This window comes from Coenobita brevimanus, chromosome 87 (genome assembly GCF_032717465.1).
Source record: "Coenobita brevimanus isolate Jiangsu-jjx chromosome 87, ASM3271746v2, whole genome shotgun sequence".
NCBI lineage: Eukaryota > Metazoa > Arthropoda > Malacostraca > Decapoda > Coenobitidae > Coenobita > Coenobita brevimanus.
This window is the reverse complement of record NC_137040.1, coordinates 26,595,227-26,616,071: the sequence shown is the minus strand read 5'-3', so window position 1 is coordinate 26,616,071 and position 20,845 is coordinate 26,595,227. Positions and strand designations below refer to the sequence as shown.

At 41.4% G+C, this 20,845-nt stretch overlaps 1 protein-coding gene across 1 annotated transcript in view; it reads left to right on the top strand.

The window, feature by feature from the left end:
* The window catches only part of LOC145411039 (uncharacterized), a 123,667-nt gene that overhangs the window by 85,552 nt on the left and 17,270 nt on the right, over positions 1 to 20,845 (top strand). The window contains exon 6 of the mRNA XM_080281100.1: positions 12,804 to 12,933. Coding sequence (XP_080137226.1) covers positions 12,804 to 12,933 — 130 coding nt within the window. The remainder of the gene's footprint in view (positions 1 to 12,803; positions 12,934 to 20,845) is intronic.

Below are 20,845 nucleotides of genomic sequence, written 5' to 3'. Positions count from 1 at the left end.
CCAGTGATGGCAGAAAATACATCAACTGAAGAAATTTTAATGTCAGCCATGAGGAAGTCAGAGGGGGGAAGTGATGGAAGAACAGCACCGGAATCGTCTAAGGTAGAATTGGAGGAGAAAGTCTGTGCGAAGAGATCTGCTTTATCAGTAGAAGAAATAGCTACAGAACCATCAGAGTAGAAAAGAGGAGGGAAGGATGATGAGGTAAAGTTGTTAGAAAGATTTTTGGCAAGATGCCAGAAGGAGCGGGAAGAATTCGAGTTGGAGAGTTGAGAGCATTTAGTATGGATGAAATTATTTTTAGTAGAGCGAAGAACAGACTTAGCACGATTCCGGGCAGAAACGTAAAGATGATGTGATTCAGGGGTGGGTTGGCTCCGGTACCTTTTGTAGGCCCTCTCCTTGTTGTGGACAGCATTAGAACAAGTGTGATTAAACCAAGGCTTTCTTGCGTTAGTCAAAGGATATGAGAAAGGAATGTATGCTTCCATGCCCGAGAGAATAACCTCCGTAATGCGCAAGGCACACTCAGATGGCTCACGGCCATGGAAGCAATAATCATTCCAGGGAAAATCAAAGAAGTACTGCCTGAGGGCCTCCCAGTCTGCGGCTCCAAAATGCCACAGACGACGTTTCCCTGGAGGGTCCACAGGCCGTACCGGAGTGATAGGACAGGTTAAGGTAATAAGGTTGTGATCGGAGGAGCCCAACGGAGAGAAAAGATTAACAGAGTAAGCAGAAGGATTAGTTGTGAGGAAGAGGTCAAGTATGTTGGAGCTCTCTCCAAGGCGGTCAGGGATACGGGTAGGGTGCTGTACAAGCTGCTCTAGGTCATTAAGGATAGAAAAGATGTAGGCTTGTTCACCAGGTGGATCCGTGAAAGGAGAGGAGAGCCAAAGGTGGTGGTGAACATTGAAATCTCCAAGAATGGAGATTTCAGAGAAAGGAGAAATGGATAGAATGTGTTCCATTGTAGAAGTAAGATAGTCGAAGAATTTTTGATAGTAGAATTAGGGGATAAGTAAACAGCACAGATATATTTAGTCAGAGAATGGCAGGAAAGCCGAAGCCAGAGTGTGGAGAATTCAGAAGAATCAAGTTCAGGAACACGAGAGCAAGATAAGTCGTTGCGTATATATACACAACAGCCACCTTTGGCTTTGAAATGAGTATAGAGAAAGTAGGAGGATACAGAAAAGGGTTTGCTGTCAGTTGCCTCAGACAGCTGAGTCTCCGTTAGAAAAAGAAGGTGAGGTTTAGAGGAGGAGAGGTGGTGCTCAACAGAGCGAAAGTTAGAGGAAAGGCCGCGAATGTTGCAGAAATGAAGAAGAAGAGAGTCAGACAGTGGTTCCAGGCACCTTGAGTCGTCACCGGGAGAGGGGCAGATGGTGGGGGCATTTATGGTCCCCCCCCCTGGGGACTCCGAGGCTTGATAAAACGACGCCATTTTGGGTAATTTTGAATAGGAAGTGTAGTGTGTACTGTGCATGTAGTTTGGTGAAGATAGTTAGAGAAATTTGTACTGGAGAGCATGCTGGCCTACTCTCTGTGTAACTGAGACACTGAAAAAGTTCAGCAAAGGGGGATGGTCAGGAACTAGTCCTGAGGGCTGATGAAACGGGAGCTCCAGCACTCCCTGTCATCAGCTTTCCATCCACCTCGGGAGTACTGCCCTGCTCGACTGGTGCTACAGTCTACTCCACAAAGCTACTCGCAAACTCACAAAAGAACAACACGTATACTTACCTTCCTCTTTCACCATGAAGTCTCTTATAAACTCCTTAGAACACACGCACCAGAATCGATGGGGAAGGGCCATCTTAATCGAGGGCATGGGAACAGCTCCGAAAGCATGTCTTCACGTGAGTAGGTCAAAGGTTAGAATGTGAGCATGTCAGAGGTTAGACTGAGCATCCCAGAAGTCAGACTGAGCATGCCGGAGGTCAGACTGAGCATGCCAGAGGTCACTCTGAGCAGGTCAGAGGTCAGACTGAGCAGATCAGAGGTCAGAGAGCAGGTCAGAAGGATAAGTCAGGAAAATGCATTAAAAAATCGACCTATGAATTGGTGGGCACAAAAAAGAAAGAAAAAGAATGGAGTAAAAGTGAGAATAAACAGACGCGTAAGGAAGGAAGTGGGTAGTGAAGGATTTAGTGGAGGAGGGAGGAAGGAAGGAAGGAAGGGAAGATGGAATGCAGGAAGGAAGGAAGAAGGAGAGAGACTAATGAGATGCCTACTGCAAGAAAAGTACGGAAGGACTGACGGATTTAGTGAAGGGAGAGGAAGGAAGGAAAGATGGAAGGAAGGAAGGAAGGAAAGAGGAAGGTAGGAAGGGAAGGAAGGAGAGAGTTAGGAGATTCATTTCAAAAAGGAATAAAGGAAACATGTACCGAAGGAGGAAGGAAGGAAGAAGAGAGAGTGCATTTAAAAAAACTGTAAGAACTAAGGGAATGGGTTAAGGAGAGAAGGAAGGAAGGAAAAAGTAAGAAAGTACTTGGTTAAGGAGAAAGCAAGGAATGGAAGGAGGAAACTAGGAGATAATTTTAAAAAGGAAGGAAAGAGGAGGGACTGACGGATTTAGGGGCCGAAGGAGGGAATGCAGGGAAGAAGTTAGGAAGGAAGGAAGGAGAGTATTAGATTTATTTAAGAAAGAACCGAAAAATTTACTGAAGAAAGGAGAGAAATAAAAGAAAGGAAGGAAGGAAGGATGTTTCCGGTGAAGAAGGAGGCCCACTAAAATGAGAATGAAGGAAGTAGTGAGGATTTCGTAAAAGAAGGAACGAACGAACAGAGGACGGCAGGAAGGGAGGAGGGAAGGAAGGAAGGGAGAGGAGAATTGCAAATGAATCTAAGAAGGAAGAATGGAATGCCTGGTGGATGTCATAAAGGAAAGAGCGAGTACAAGAGGGAAGGAAGAAAGGAAGGGGAGAGTAAGGAAGTAAGTAAGATTTACTGAAGAAAGAAAGGAAGATTTTAACGAGCGAAGGAGGAAGGAAGGATGTGCATGTAAGAGGTGGCAAGTAGTTTACGTTTTCTGATACGCAGAAGAAGAAGAAGAAGAAGAAGGAAAGTAGAAAAAGAAGGAAAAAAATAAAAAGAAGAAGAAGACGACGACGAAGAAGAAGATGATGTGATGATGATGATGATGGTGATGATGATGATGAAGAAGGCAAGAACAAGAACTAGAAGGTGGAGGAGGAGGAAGAGTTGAGAATGAATGAGTGAATGAATGAAGGATTAGGCGACTGATGCATGAAGTAAGGATATGCATAAAAGAGTAAACAGAAGAACAAGGAGAAATCAAGAACAAGAACAACGAAGAAGAGGAAGAGGAAAAGAATGAATAGGAGTGAATGAATGAAGGTTTAATTGAGTGAAAGAGGAAAGGTACACAAAAGAAGAAAACAAGAAAAAGAACAAGGAGGAGGAGGAGGAGGAGAATGAATAAGAGTGAATGAATGAAGGGTTAGGTGAGTGGAGGAGGAAGTAAGGATATGCATAAAAGAGTAGGCAAGCAATTTAAGTTCCCTGACACACAGCTAAAACCCTAGCGCTGTCACAGTGAGCCAGCCAGACAAGCTCACGGCGGGAAGAGAAAGGGGAAGAGGAAGTGGGGGAGAGAAAGTCAGTTGAGAAGAGAAAGAGTCAGGTACAGAGCGACAGGAGAAGGAGGAGGAGAAAATAAGTATAAGGGAGAAACAGCTATGTTCAGAGGAGGAGGAGGAGGAAGAAGAAGAAAAAGGAGAAAAAGAAAAGAGATATGTTCAAAGGAAAAAGAGGCACTTTGAGAGGGAAGGAAGGAATGGAGGAAGAGGAGGAGGAGGAGGCTGAGACTGAGGAGAAGCAGGTGGAGGAGAAAAGGTATGTTGAGAGGAGAAAGAGGCAAGTCGAGAGGGGAAGGGGAGAGGGGGAAGGAGGAGAAGCGGGAGCAAGAACAGAAGAAGGAAAAATAAATTGAGGAAAAGCAAGTTGAGAAGTGGGAGGAGGAGGAGAAATAACTAATACACTGAGAATGGGAGGAAGGGGAGTTAGAGAAGGAAAAATTACTACTTCAGAAGAGGATTAGGAGGACAAGGAGTAGGAAGAGCACAGAGGAAGAGGAAAAGAGGTAGTGACAAGTTGCGAGGAAAGTAAGAAGAGAGATAACTGAAGAGAAGTAAACAAAAATAAAAAATAATAAATTGATACGAGGAGAAGGAGGATGAGGACGAGGAGGAGGGGGATGGGAGAAACCTTGAAGAAAAATGACAGACCGAGAGACGGACGATGAGACAAGCTCAAGAGGCAGAGGAGGAGGAGGAGGAGAAGGAGGAGGAAGAGACAAATTAAGGGAATGAAGAAAAGGAGAAGGTGGAGCATGAGAAAGAGGGAAACCTAAGAAACAAAAAAGCATAACACGTGAAAAGAAAGAGAAGGTGAGGAGGAGGAGGAGGGGAGGGAAGGAAGAAGACATGGAAAGGAAGGGGAAGAAAAAAGAGGAGCATTAGGAAGAGAAGAAGAAGAGGAAGAAAAGATGAAGATGATAATGAAAAATGATGATGATGATGAGGAGGAGGAGGAGAGGGGGAGGGAGAGCAAAAGAGGTCACTTGTAGAAGAAAAGCAGATTGACAAAAAGAGAGCAAGAAAGAAGAGAGCAAGAGTTTAATTAGGAGGAGGAAGAAAAGGAGGAGGAGGAGAGGGAGGGAGGAGGAGGAAGAAGAAAAAGGACGAGAATGGGAAGGGGAGGAGGAGGAGGGGAAGGGGGAGAATGAGGAGGGGGAAGAAGAGGAGAAAAATGTAAGATTGGACAAGGCGGATAAAATAGGGAAGGAAAAACAAGTAAGACAAGTCGGAAGGAAGAAAGAACTGGACAACAGGGGAAGAAGAGAGAGCAGGATAGGACAGTGAGTAGTAGTGTACTCATAAGGACACGCACACACACACACACACACACACACACACACACACACACACACACACACACACACACACACACACACACACACACACACAGATGACATACAAACAGGGGCAAACAGACAGACAGACAGATACAGACAGACAGACAGATAGACAGACAAATGGAGTGATAGATATAAATACTGATATACGCAGACTTGTAAACTACACACACACACACACACACACACACACACACACAAGACAGCAAACACAGATGCATGAATAAAAGCACGGCTCCTCTCATAGCACGGAGCCAAACACAGCCCACCCGCTCCTGGCAGCTGGCGTGTTGACATCCCAACGCACAGATCAGCACTTACCCAAACACATCCGAATATGCCCAACTCATACTGCAAATAATATATACTTTTAATTACCCAACTTCTAACGTAATTCTTCTGTGTCTGTCTCTCCGTGTGCTCTCTTTACATCTTTTTATGTTATATCCATTTGCTGTTTTCTTTATTGTTTCTTCGTATCTTCGAACTTTTACATGCCAGAAAGTAAATCAACAGTTACCGAAACACACCGACATATGCCAAACTCCTAGTGTAAATGTATGCAATTGCACGCAGGCAAGCAGGTTGAGAGACAAACAGACATACAGGATAGACATGCAGACAGACAGAGGTAAGAGGACGCAAACAGACTGACAGAAAGACAGGCAGATAGACAGACACAGAGAAAAGACAGACAGACAGACAGACAGAGATGAGAGGACAGAGACAGAGAGATAGACACTCCCAGATCTCGACGTTTCCATTGTTACATTTAAAGTTAAGATTTCAATCATAATTTAAGCCGTTCGATGGCGTCCTTTTCTTGATTATTCTTACTGCCTCAGGACGATTTTATTCAGCCTAGTAGAGGGATAAAACAAACATGAATAGGAGTGGAAAATACTGTATATCGCTTAGGTACACTGACGCCCTAATCATTTTAATCAGTCGACCACCAGACGGTTTTAATGAACAGAGAAGGATTGATATTGACGAAGGGGTTATTTAATGTTATATCTAATCCCTCAAAAGTTTCTATAAGCAAGAATCATTACAGAAGCGATCATCATGGTGACATGGCTAACCACCTCGGTACGCTGATGTCTTTTTGGTGTTATTCATGGTACCGCCAGATGATTTTATTCGTCACAGGAGAGACTTTTCGAGCTGGAGGAATCATTCGTAGACTTCGCTAGTACCTTTACTGTGGGATATCCCCCTAAAAGTAAAGAATAAAATGATCTCGTCGACAAAAGAAATAAAATTTAAACGCCACAGGACCAGAGTTAATAATTCAAGAAGAGTAAAACAGAGTATTATGTATACCGTATATATGTATACCTATCTATCTATCTATCTATCTATGTATCAATATATATATATATATATATATATATATATATATATATATATATATATATATATATATATATATATATATATATATATATATCCCAGTTTATTTTGGTCGGGCGTTACTTTTTCCTCACTTTTATACGTAATTTCTCCTTAATGCAAAAGTTTGCTTAATCTGGGAAACTGTGTTGGATGTGTTGGAGGTGGAGCCGAGAGAGAGAGAGAGAGAGAGAGAGAGAGAGAGAGAGAGAGAGAGCTAGGGGAGACGTCGCTCTTGTGGTTTTAAGAATTTGTTGCCAAATTTTTCGGGAAGGTTTCCATGATAATTCCATATATAATTTTAATACTCTCTCTCTCTCTCTCTCTCTCTCTCTCTCTCTTACAGAGTGTATGTCAAAAAACATTAATTGAGTTTCAGTCATTGTGTGCTTGTGTGCGTGTCTGTATGCGTGGATCTGCGTGTGCGTGTGCAGAGGCGTATACAAGGGCAAGAATATCTACAGGTGTGTGTGTGTGTGTGTGTGTGTGTGTGTGTGTGTGTGTGTGTGTGTGTGTGTGTGTGTGTGTGTGTGTGTGGCTTATAGATTTATCATTATTTTTCTCGTTCATAAATATTTCACTTCTTTCTCCATTTCGTCATAGGCCCTGTGGCACCAGAAATATTCGTTTAACACGTCCATTTTTCAAACTCTAATTATGAAACATTGCATAGGGTTGAATGATCGCTTCGAAGAGAGAGAGAGAGAGAGAGAGAGAGAGAGGGAGAGCCGGTGTGTGTGTGTGTGTGTGTGTGTGTGTGTGTGTGTGTGTGTTGTTGTTGTTGTTGCTACTCAAGCACTTTTCTTCATCAAACCCAGTGTGGCATGGTAGCTCAGTGGTAGAGCATCAAGCTCGTAATCAGTGGACTGCGAGTTCGAGCCTCGCCCGGGACTGCCGTGCCGGGAGTGGTAGCGCGCGCCTGTAACCTAGCGGGGCTATATGATCCAATACAGGGTCTAGCTCGGGGGAACGCCATTTCTCCCATTTCATCCTCAATCCCAGGATTAGAAAGGAGACGTGTTGACATCCCAGCGCACAAAGCACCACTTACCCAAATAAACCACCACATACCCATCATCTTTGTATTTCGTTCAGTTCATTGACGTAGTTTTATATTTTCTTGGCGCCTACCAGACGAATATCTTGGACATAAGGGAGATATGTTATAGTTAAGAGCCGATTTTGATTTTTGGTTTTCTGTTGTTCAGTTTTCTTCGGAAGGGGGAAGCTTTCTAGTCTGAAAGCCTTTGATTCTTTCATTTTTGCATAAAAAAAGATTGGAGAGATATAAAAAGAGAAAACACCGACAGCGGGATGGGATGGGGAATGGTGGAAAGGAAAGGGAGAAACTGAAAGATTAGTAAAAAATAAAATATATAAAAAAAGAAAAAATAAGAAACCAAATAATATTTCGGTATTCCTCAGAGAATAAAAGAAAACAAAGAATATGAAAAGAAATGGACAAAGAAAGGATATGAACGATGAAAATTTTTTATCGAGAAATTCGAACGAAAACGTGCGAGTGTCGAAATGCACGCGTTCGAATCAGAGGGGGAAATGAAAAATAAATAAAAATCGAGGCGTGGAGAGAGAGAGAGAGAGAGAGAGAGAGAAGTGGTTGGAGTGGGAAGGTAGTAGCTTGCTGCTGGGGTATTTTGAAAGAAATATGAATGTCATATATATAAATATAGATAGATAGATAGATAGGTAAGAATGTACTTATGTATGCATATCATATATATATATATAAGTATGTATATATAATTATGTATATATATATATATATATATATATATATATATATAAGTATGTATATATAATTATGTATATACTGTATTCGTATATATACATATGTATGCATATATGTGTATATATACAAATATATATGTACAAACACACACACACACACACACACACACACACACACACACACACACACACACACACACACACACACACACACACATACTCGTATATGTATATAATGAGAGAGAGAGAGAGAGAGAGAGAGAGAGAGAGAGAGAGAGAGTTAACTGATGACATGGTTAATCGAGGTGTAAAAAAAGTTTGTAAAAAAAAAAAATCCAGAGCGAGAGGGAGGGAGCGCCAGAGTGGGAGGGAGGGGGACGAGAGGGAGAGTTGTGGACGATCACTCTTCCTCTCTCACCTGATAACCAAATTACCTCACTCTGCGCGGGGCTAAATTGAAAATAAATAGTGTGCCCTCTTTTTGGCGGGTGATATTTTCTTTGGCTAATATTGGAGTAAGCAGTTTCCTATGCAGATGTTGTTTTTCTTTTCTGTCGTATGTGTCGCATTTTTTCCTGTTGCCGTCCGTGTTATCTCATATTGCCTCTCTCTCTCTCTCTCTCTCTCTCTCTCTCTCTCTCTCTCTCTCTCTCTCTGTACACTGTGTGTGTGTGTGTGTGTGTGTACATATATATATATATATATATATATATATATATATATATATATATATATATATATATATATATATATATTCTGTCATTCTGTTGCCGTCATTCACTGTCACCTATCCTGCTACCTACTCACTCCCTCACTACTTTTCCATAAGAGTCATCTTTCCACTCTGTTTGCAGGCCACTCTATCGCCATCCACTCTGACACCAATGTGCCACCATTTAGTGGCATGTATTCTTCCATCATCATTTTGCATCTCAGTCCGTTCAACTTCGCTACGAGTATCATCCACGCAATGCGTCATCCAAACTGTACCCCAGTTTATCACCACCCATCTGTTCTTTACCACTCACTGCCACCTGTCCTGCCACGCTCAGTTTGAAACCCAATATATTATATCCTCACTCGCATCTGCCACATGTTTGCAATCTTATCAGTCACTGCTTGTTGTGCCATCTCTCTGCCATCCACTTTACAGGCTAACCTGTCTCACCAATTGTTGTGCTCGGTTTGTAGTTCAGTCTGTTCCCTTCTCACTGCCCTTTGTCACCCAGTTTCCATCTCTATCCCTCGCCTCCCACTGTGTCATCAGTCTACATCCAATTCTGTTTCATTCCCACTACGGTACCATATTTCTGCAGCTCGGTAAACTCCACCCTCACTGTCATCTGTTTGTATACCAATAGAACTGTGCATTCCCTTCCACCCATACTCCAACTCAGTCCCTTACCCTCCACCGTGCCGTCTCTCACCTCAGTTCACAGGCAGTACTGCGAGATACCTTTAAAATATGAAGGAAGTGAATCTACGATTAATTTCCAGTAAAATATGTTGTATCAAGATAGGTGAACTCTGAACCGTTAGGGAGCATCATTTACTGATGACGTTATGGACGAAAATGGTCTACACCATAATTCACCCGTATGATCAATAAGTGTAGCTCTGCAACGGCTGAGAACTGGACCCATGTTGATATAGCATTTCATACTCAAAATTAGGTCTGCAATAACCTCCTGAATCTTCTTTAAAAGAAAAATCTTGTTGGACAACTTGTATATCAGTCTATTATCCTGACTCATATCATTACCCATGTATTACTGATCCTGTATTAGCTCCTAATGATAATGCTTATATTGCAGCAACAGTTTGCGTAGAATGTAATCTGTTAGTAGTAAACAATCTGAAGTGTGCAAATAGAGAGTTTGTAAGTTATCATATCGGAAAGGTAGACAGCGGGTGTTGGGGTTCGACACATTCCTTGTATCACCCAGCCTTACAAAACACTTGCGGGACTATGTTGTAAATCTAGATCTGAACCTACAGTTTGACCATACCCCTACTTCCATTTACTTTACAGCCTCCCACTGTAAACATAGATTTTATGTTGTCCCGAGCTTCAGGAATAGATCATAATGTCCTGTATAGCCAACCCAGTCACAGCGAATATCTAAGGAGAACAATGAAATTTTACTGTGAGGATAAAGATAGATTTTCAGGCTGATTATCCCAAAAAGGTCAACCTTTTCCCCATAAAGATGCCAACATTTGCACAGAAGAGTTTACAAACATTCTGTACGACTGTATAAAACACAGTAAGAGTTAAAGTAGAGCCAGCCTGTTATCTTTCCCACGGGAGATGGGAGCGATTGTTACAAGACAGGGTTGATTCGCGTGTTCTGCGTGCAGTTAGTTGTCGTGGGGAAGTGGATGCTTCGAGTAAGAATTTAAATGTACCTACATATAAGCAGTTCAGAGGTTTCTTTGAAGAGATGTTTAACATCCACTGAACGGAAGAAATTAACTTGGCTGATGATAACACTGAAACAAACATATCAGTGTTAGATGAGCCAATTACCTCAGTGGAAGTGTCCAAGCAGATTAATAAAATTAAACCTAACAAAGCAAGTGGACCGGATGATGTGCTTTCTGGAATATTTAAGGTCTTACAGTTGGAGTGAACCGACACATTTACTGTGTTATTTAACACTGTGTTCATATCTGGTAGTTACCCAGTATCTTGGAGGACAGCAAGATTGTTCACTCGTACACTATTTAAACGAGGCATTTGATCAGTGGTAAATAACTATCGAGAAATTTATGTTATGCAGTAAACAGTCCTGCCCAACTATATGATATGGTTTTGTGTGCGAGATTACAGAGGTTGTTTTCGCCATGCCGTGATCAGGGAGGGAGTCAGAATACACGAGGATGCTTAGGGCAAATCGTTGCTTTACGGCTACTGACGAACTTAGCTAGAAGAATGAAGTTTTAATTATTTGTCACATTTGCTAATTTCTCACAAGCTTATGACAGGGTGCCCAGGTACATGATGTTTTCTATAATGAAGAGATCACGGTGAGAAGCGGTGATGTCATAGGTACTGCTATACTGTAGATACTGCTACAATAGGCTTACGTCAGTGTTCACCAACTTTGTGTTTCTTATTTATTTTATTTTAAGTGACCAAATCAAATTATTGAAGGAGCAGTGTCAGATAGAAGGATTTTGAACGTGGTTACAAGTACTAATCTTACTGGATGATACTGCTTTGTTGGCAGCATCTAGGAATAATATGATTAGGAAAGTTTCATTATTATGCCAGTTTTGTCGGTCCCGTGGTACGAAGATAAACCAAATAAAAACTAATTTTTTGTGGTTTGTGGTGACGAAGAAGATAGTTATCTAATCCAGGTTAATGATATAATGGTGGAATCATGTAATTATTATGTTTACTTCGGCACTCCTTTCGCAGCGGACGGATCGACTTCATCAGCCATCAGAATACATGCAGATATGAAACTAAATCATGTCTTGAAATTTATTTCCTTTATTAAGAAAAATAATGATATTCCCTTTTATGTCATGAGACGTGCGTTTGGTGCTGCATTGATGTCGGCCATTCTGTATGATTGGGAATCCTGGCTGAATGGTGATACAAAACCAGTTGTTAAATAATTGCTAGGTGTTCACATTACTGCTTGTGATGATTTATATTTTATGGAGTGAGTCTGTCCACCTGTGCGTGACCTGGCCAGACAAACAACGTATGTTTTTCACTGGGATGTGACAGGAGAGGTCCGAGATGGAAGATAACCTATTAGACTATGCGCTGTGTACCATTTAGGTTTTAATACCCACACCAGCCGATATGTAAGGGACCTCATCCACAGTGATGTCCATGACGCCAAGCTCGTATTGGTGGCTTCAGGGCGGGGTATCTCCAACTCGGACTCTTAAAGAGGACAAATATACAACACTGCCAATCCTTATGATGATGTTCATGATTTGTATACCTAACAAACGAGTGTATGTGTGAGGTACGCTGGACATAATGGGCACATTTTAGATTGTGTGCTTACTCACTGCCTGTAGAGAGGGGACGGTGGAACAAGGGAGGCAGAGGCCGCCTGTCGCTTGAGGAACGTTTGTGTCAATGTAGCATGATACAGTCTGAGAGACATATGATGAAACATTATCCATTGACACAGGATATTAGAGACAGTTATACCCTTTCCACTTTATAACACTTGCTGTTCAATAATACCAGTTACGCTGTTGTATGTGAAGCCATCCATAAAATAATTGGTACCTTTGCCAAATGAATGTTAACAATAGACGGTAGTATTTCTCTGCATGCTATTTAACATCTAGAAAGCGTACTATATACAGTGTACTGTATTAGCATATATATGTATTAATATATATAAATGTTTGCGTACTGTACACGGTGTAGGTTAGGGCAGCGTATCTTAACTTACATACTCCTCGGATATTGTGTAACTTTCTTATTGCTGGATCATGAGATTAATTTAAGTATCACATATAATATTTGTAGATTATATAAACCAGATGTTTACCAGTTGTACCGCTATATTATTTTTGTGGTCAATAAACTATCTATCTGTCTCTGTGTATCTATCTATCAATCTATATCGCCATCACTGCCATCTCCCCGCCACTTAAATTACAACGCAATAAAGCATCATCATCTGTGTCATCTGTATCGCCATGTGTATCCTAAATTGTCTCCCCCCGACCCCAGGTGGCGGCTGCAGGGGGTCGTGTGGTGGCGGAGTGCAGGCTGACGCTGGGCCCCCACACCCTGGCCACCAACACCACCATCAGGGTCAGGCTCAGGAATGATGTCTATGTGGAAGATGTCAAAGCCTCGGGTAAGTGATGAACACACACACACACACACACACACACACACACACACACACACACACACACACACACACACACACAGTCTCTCTCTCTCTCTCTCTCTCTCTCTCTCTCACACACACACACACACACACACACACACACACAGTCAGTCTCTCTCTCTCTCTCTCTCTCTCTCTCTCTCTCTCTCTCTCTCTCACACACACACACACACACACACACACACACACACACACACACACAGTCTCTCTCTCTCTCTCTCTCTCTCTCTCTCTCTCTCCTCCGTTGCACTTCAAGATGTCTCAACAGGAGACATTGCAGAGGCTAAATCAACAGCGGTATGTGGGCAGAGAGAGAGAGAGAGAGAGAGAGAGTCTGTAAGATAAATGGTATGTTAGTGAGAAAATACACAAGTGCCTGACGTTGAGCAGTGAAAGAAAATGTGCGTGTGTGTGTACGAACGAGACAGAGACGGACAGACAGACCCAGAATGAGTCAGAGTGCTTTTCTTTAATCCTCGAGTTTTTAATTCTTATTTGTAGTGTTTTCTTTCTTTCTTTAATCAGTTCCTTAGGCTTGTTTTTCATTCTTCTCATACACATATCATCTTTTTTCCCCATTACCCTCTGCATCCTTCCTGACTTCTCTCCCTCTTCTTTCTCTTTCTCCTCCTCCTCCTCCTCGTCTTTCATTTTCTCGTGCATTGAGAAGGGCAAACTGAGTATCAGGTTTCATTAAAAGAAATTTCAGGAATCTTTAAAAAATATTTTATTTACAAAAACAGTTTTGTCCTTTTATAAAAGTATAGTCAAGCCTTATCTAGACAACAATGGGAAGCTGTGGTCTTCATAATCTATGTAAATCGTGTGTGTCTGTGTGCAAATAATGGGTGGAGCTTAGGGGAATGATGTCACGAGTTTTTGCGCCTCCCACCGGCTGATCATATTGGGAGGAGCCAAATAATGTGATGTCACAGGTACCAGGGCATCCCATTGGTTGTTTGGGTGGAACCTAGAGGAGAGACTTCACTCTTTTTTGGTGCCTCCCGTTGGTCAGGAGCTTAGAGTGAAGAGACTGTGCGTATCAGCCTGCTGCCGGGACAACCAGAAAACAAACTCTAACAGGCTCTGTTCAGTAGGGTTGTATTTTTTTCTAACGTGTTCACCAATCTAGTACTGGAAACGGGCCTATGATGCTAGTTATTTAATACAGAATATCAAGACTCTGGACCCTAAAGTGAATGGCCACTATACTCATGCATACAACTGCATAGTAGATAGCACAGCTAGTTCTATAGGAGCTAAATTTATTTTCATCATCAAGTATTTGGCTAGTTTATTTAGTTTCTGTAGCTAACACATGACGAATTAGCTCAAGTAGGAAAGCTACCTATCGTGCAAGGGTTAAAAGAGCAAAGGCTTTAAGAAAGTTACAGATTTAAAAAGGTCGATGTATCACAATGTTTACGATAGTCACGGAGAAAAACTGAAAGACAGTGAGAGTGCAAACCTCCACCAACACCATTGTCAACAAAAGTTTTAAAATCAGGCTGTAGTTCTTGGGCTATGCCATGACAAAAAGCCTGACTACATCAGTCTTTCATCAGAGTAAAACTATAAGTGATAGTTTTAGGAATAACTACAATGTGTCTGTGAAAACAGAAAACGTTTATTTGTATACCCTTAGACAGTCATTACTGTCAAGCACAAGAAGAAAGAAACATTTGTTTTATGGAGATTTAAAAAACCCGCAAAGTTGCCCATTCTCGCAGTGTGAAAAAAAAAAAAAATCCAGGATCCTCATCTGGATCCGGATCCGCCGAAAAAATAAACTTTTCCATGGCCAGTGGGCTACCCCTCCAGAAAATTTTATCAAAATTCAACTGTAACTTTCTAAGATATTTTGTGGACAGATAAACAGACAGACATGGGTGATCACATAATCTCCGTCAAACTTTGTTGGCAGAGGCAATGATAGGGAAGCTGACTGATATTGCAAGGTAGTGGTGCAGTTCTCCCCGTAAAAAAAAAAAAAAAAAAAAAAAAAAAAAAAAAAATCCACACTTCGTATCTTTCATAAATGGAGTAAGCTGACAATTTACACCCTGTACAGCAAACAAGGAAGAGCAAAACCGTGGCAGTGTTCAAAAACTGGCCAGATGAGCACCTTGCTGAGACTGGCATTACCTATGCAGTTCCGCATTCTTAACCCGATAACTTTGTGAATGACAAAGATCTTTCTCAGTGAGCGACTAAGTTCATGTAAGGCTCCTCGTCTTGACTGGCTTATCAAATTATGCTGCGATAATCTCTTAATTGATGTGAGAGCTGAACATTATTCCTTCACGCTGAATACATAAATGAATTTTTCCTGCTGCTAGTAGGATTGGAGTGGTCTGATATTACAGATAGATTCCACTTTATCTCTAAAAGATATACCGTAACTATATATATATATATATATATATATATATATATATATATCTAAAATATATATACACTATATATATATATATATATATATATATATATATATATATATATATACTCACTTCCTTTCCTTCTTCTCCTCCTTTCCCCTTCCTTCCCACTCTAACCCGGATTAACTCCAGTTTCCTTTCTTCCTTCCTTTTCCCTTCTCCCCCCCCTTCCTCCTCCTTTCCCTTCCTTCCCTCCTTCCTCCTTCGTGCGACTGAGGCCAACACCACTTGGGGCTGTTAAAAGCTTTGTCAGGTCGAGGAATACTGTGCAAGTGAGAGAGAGGGGAAGGAGCAGCCTCACTCACTCTCACTCACTCCTGTCTGTTTAGATCTGTCTTTCTCTCTCTGCCTGTTTGACAGTCTGTCTGTCTGTCTTTGTGTATCGATCTATCTATCCATCTATTTATCTATCTATCCATCTGTCAATCTACCTGTCTATCTATCTATCTACCTATCTGTCTATCTATCTATCTATCTATCCATCCATCTATCTATCTATCTATCTATCTATCTATATATATATATATATATATATATATATATATCTGTCAGTCGGTAGAGAGGTGGCCTGCAGTCCTAACGGACCCAGGTTCGAATCCCGGTTGGGGCAGGGAACAGTTTAAGGATCTGAATTTCATTAAATCAGGCTTTACTGATCTACCAGAAGACCCGCCGACATGTCATAAAAATACCCCCGCTAATACCAATACACCAGTCCTATATGAGACAGCCCTAGCATGTATTCAATATGGACGGTGGGTGTTAGCGCCGAAGTGGTGACATGTAGAGGTGTATGGTATGTAGGAGGACTGCTGGGTCTTGATAGCAGGCTGTGAAGCCTATGTTCAGAGTCGGACACATAAATATATATATATATATATATATATATATATATATATATATATATATATATATATATATATATATATATATATATTGTTACGGAACAGAGAAAGATAATGTACACTTTAAGTGAGAATACTAAAAATCACTACTGTCCCGTAAAGTTCCAGGTTCAAAACAAAAGAGTTAGGTAAAATTACAAGTTAAAGTTTAATGCTCAAACTAACAACAAAACATTCAGGACTCATAAGGATAATGTAATGGCAAATAAACAGGTTAAATATATAGTTAACTGCAATAGCCTCTATTAACACGAAATCAGCAAGAGTAAATTTATCTAAGTCAGCCCTGATAAAATGAGATACCAGATAATACTCAGTGAATGCAAGATAAATTATTACAGATACAAAATATTATTTAAAATGACTGATATAAAACCCCACATTAATCACAAAGACCTCACTAGGCCTAAGAATCAACCCTATGCTACACAGTACAAGAAAAAATGCAACAACAGTTATACTCAAATTACACACAGCTGCTAGATGTTTGGAGATTTCTTGAGCACTCACAATAATAATAACTGTACAGGGGAGGACAGAGATGTGAACAAAATGAGGAGCAGATCTAAGTGGCAATGATGCAGAGACTGAGCTCATTATATAGGGGCCGGCAGAGCTTGATACGACTTGTAAGAAGGACGCGCAAATGAAGCCATGGGGACAAAGAGCTGAAAATCCCGCTCTGAATAACAGAGAGAACGACTTACTCTACTATAACGGTAGAAGGGGGGGACTGAGGCAGAACACGCTCGTGATCAAACATGCAGCAACTGTGCGTTAAAATTACACAAAGGATGATGAAATCATAGGCTATGTAACACCTCCCCACAAAGAAAAAAGAAATTTACAAAGGAAATTTCTTATTACTCTAAAACAATCTGTACATGGCATTACAGAACATGCAAATGTCTTTCCAAATGTTACAAAACATGAGATCTCCCTAGCACGTTTAGTCATAGGTACTTGCCAGTATCCCTTTAACAAATCAAACTTACTTATGTACCTAGCCTTTCCGATCTTGTCTATGCAATCTTCCACACGAGGGAGAGGGTAAGTGTCTGTTTTGGTTATCTGATTAACACGTCTGTAGTCAATGCAAAGCCACTGTGACCCACCTGGCTTAGGGACTAGAGTGACAGGAGAACTCCACTCGCTCTGACAGGGCTCAATCATCTTGTGGTCCAACAGGTAGCCAAGCTCCATCTGGATGAGAGGAACTTTCACTGGGTTCACACGGTAAGGAGGCAATTTAATTGGCTTTGCGTCTCCAACATCGACATCATGCATCAACACAGTGGTTCTTCCTGGAGTAGCACGGAACACTTGCGGGTACTCCTGCAGTAATGCCAAAAACTCCTGCCTTTCCTTGGGAGGTAGATGAGAAAGCTTAGTCTGGAGATCATTCATGATATCAGGATTCTTCCCCAAACTATCACTCAGGCTCATACTGCATGGGAGAGCTTCACTTGCAGACTCGGGTGGAACAGCTACAGTGCAGACTGGATTATTTTCGTCCCGCCTGTGATATAACTTTAGCATGTTCATGTGACAAAGTTGCTTGTTCTTCCTACGATCTGGTGTGGCGATGACATAGTTGACATCACTGAGTTTCTTCTCCACGAAATAAGGACCACTAAACTTGGCTTGAAGAGGTTGCCCATGCACTGGTAGCAGAATCAAAACCTAATCTCCTGGCTGAAAGTGGCGTAACCTGGACTTCTTATCATACCAAGTCTTCATCTTCTCCTGAGCAGCTCCTAAATTCTCTCTCGCCAGCTGTAAAGCAGTGGACAGCCGTTCTTTGAACTTCATCACATACTCCAGCAGGTTGACGTCATCTTCCTCCGACAGCCAGCATTCCTTGAGTAACTTAAGGGGTCCTCTTACTTCATGGCCAAACAGTAGTTCAAAAGGTGAGAAGCCCAGTGATTCATTTGGAGATTCTCTTGCGGCAAACACAACGAATGGAAGACCTTTATCCCAGTCTTTCTGATGTTCCAAACAGTATTTCTTGAGCATCGATTTGAGTGTTTGATGATATCTCTCCAACGCTCCTTGGGTCTGGGGATGGTAAGCTGAAGACGTGATCTGGGTGATGCCCAACTCTTTCAGAGACTGCTTGAAAACGTTTGACATGAAATTACTTCCCCGGTCTGACTGTACCTCCTTGGGCAGACCAAACTTTGTGAAGAACCCTAGCATTTCCTTAACCACGTTCTTTGCTGAGATATTTCTAAGTGGAATGGCTTCAGGATAACGAGTAGCCATATCAATCAGGGTCAACACATAAGAAAATCCTGAAGAAGTCTTAGGAAGAGGGCCCACAATATCCACCAACACACGGGTGAAAGGCGCCTCAAAAGGAGGAATGGGAACTAGAGGTGCAACCTTTTCAGTCTGATTACACTTCCCCACAACTTGACAGGTGTGACAAGACTTACAATACCAGGAAACATCCCTGAAGATACCTGGCCAGTAGAAGTGTTTCAAAATGCGTGCCACAGTCTTCCTCACTCCAAGGTGTCCTGCCAAACTGGAATCATGAGCCACTCTAATGATATCCTGCCTACAAACACGAGGGATGACAACTTGATGTACAACCTCCCATTCACAGTCGGCTGATGCTGTTGGGGATCTCCACTTCCTCATAAGTACTCCTGACTTTACATAATAACAAGTAGAAGCACCGGCTGACTCTTCTTCACTGTAAGCAGAGTTAGCTAGACCTTTCAACTCAGGGTCAGCAACCTGCAACTCAACCAACTCTTGACGAGACAAATTATCAACACTACGGGGTACTGCCTCATCTGGTGAGTGGTCCAAATTAGCAAGAAAAGTGTCAGCTAGGATAACATCATCATCATCATTATCCTCTAAATCACCAGTAACTTTAGACTTAGCCCTAGTGACAGCACATGCAGGGAACACATCAGGGACATCACAATCCTGGGTCGCAGCCACTGGCTCACTAGACAACCGAGGAGCTGGACACACTTGACTTCCACCAATATCATTTCCAAGTAAGAAAGTTACACCTGATATTGGGAGTGTCTCAACCAACCCAACCATAACGGAACCATCAATAAAACCAGACTCTAAATTCACTCTGCACAGAGGGACAGAGAAGTAATTATTCCTTACACCTTGTAAGATTACAGTTTCATCAGAGGAATTAACATTAGAGCCTAGAACACTGGTCAGCATAAGGGATTGGCAAGCACCTGTGTCACGATATATTTTAACTGATTTCCTGTCATTACTGTCCAGAGGACTGACAAAACCATCAGACAGGAAATTAGCACATGAACTCTTGAGAGTGTCACCCACGTTACTGCTCAAAAGGGGAGCTCCATCATGAGAATTTAAGTTACCCCTCAAAGCAGGTTCAGTTAACTCAGTTAAAGAATTATGGGAACTCTCAAGGGTGGACACTAGACCAATTGACTGAATATTTAAAGACTCCTTTTTGTTCACATCACGCTGTCTCCTGAAACATCTCTCCGTAGTATGACCAAGCTTACTACAATAAGTACATTTACTTTTCTGAAATCTAGAGGTGAAGCTGGTATTTACTTCCTGAGAAACATCATCTTTATTCTCTTTCCTGTTACCTGTACTCTGAGTAGAGGCAACGTACTTACTCTCAGCTTTCCCTTTTTCTTTAGAATATCTCTTGTGAGTGAGAACATATTCATCAGCTAAAACTGCAGCATCAGACAAATTATCTATTCTTTTCTCATCAAGATATAGGCTTACATCTTTATTAACACACCTTTTGAAGTCCTCCAGCAAAATCATCTGCTTAAATTTGTCAAAATCAGAATCCACATTCTTAGAATTTAACCACTGCTCTAACAAATCTTCTTTGATTTTTGCATACTCAACATGGGATTGCTTATCTTGCTTATAAGTTGTCCTAAATTTTACTCTATAGGCTTCAGGAACAAGCTCATAGGCCTTAAGAATCAAGCTCTTAACTACATCATAATTATCAGATTGATCCTGAGGCAAAGATGCATAAGTTACTTGAGCTTTACCGGTGAGAACAGTTTGAAGGAGTACTGGCCAATACTCCTTGGGCCAACTAAAACCTGTAGCTACCCTCTCAAACAACTGAAAATACTTTGTTAAATCAGATTCATTAAAAGGAGGGACAAGTTTAACATTTTTAGCCACATCAAAATCATCAGAGCTAGATGATCCAGTTCCACCTTGTTTCATGCGATACTCATGGTCTGCCTGAATCCTGGCAAGTTCAATTTGTGCCTGAGCCTGTACCTGTGCCTCTTGAATACGAGCATTTGCCTGAAATTCAGCCTCCTTAGCTTTTGCCTCCTGAAGGGCTAGCTGTAACTTAGCTAATTCAATCTGCGTTTGCTCATTTGGAGGAGTTACATTAAACAAGCTTTCATTAATCATGTCAACAATTTGATCTTTAGAATGATGAGAGCGAACAGCAATTCCCAATTGTTGAGCAACAAGCTTAAGTTCATTCTTTGTTCTGTTCTCTACATCCAACACTGTTTGCACATT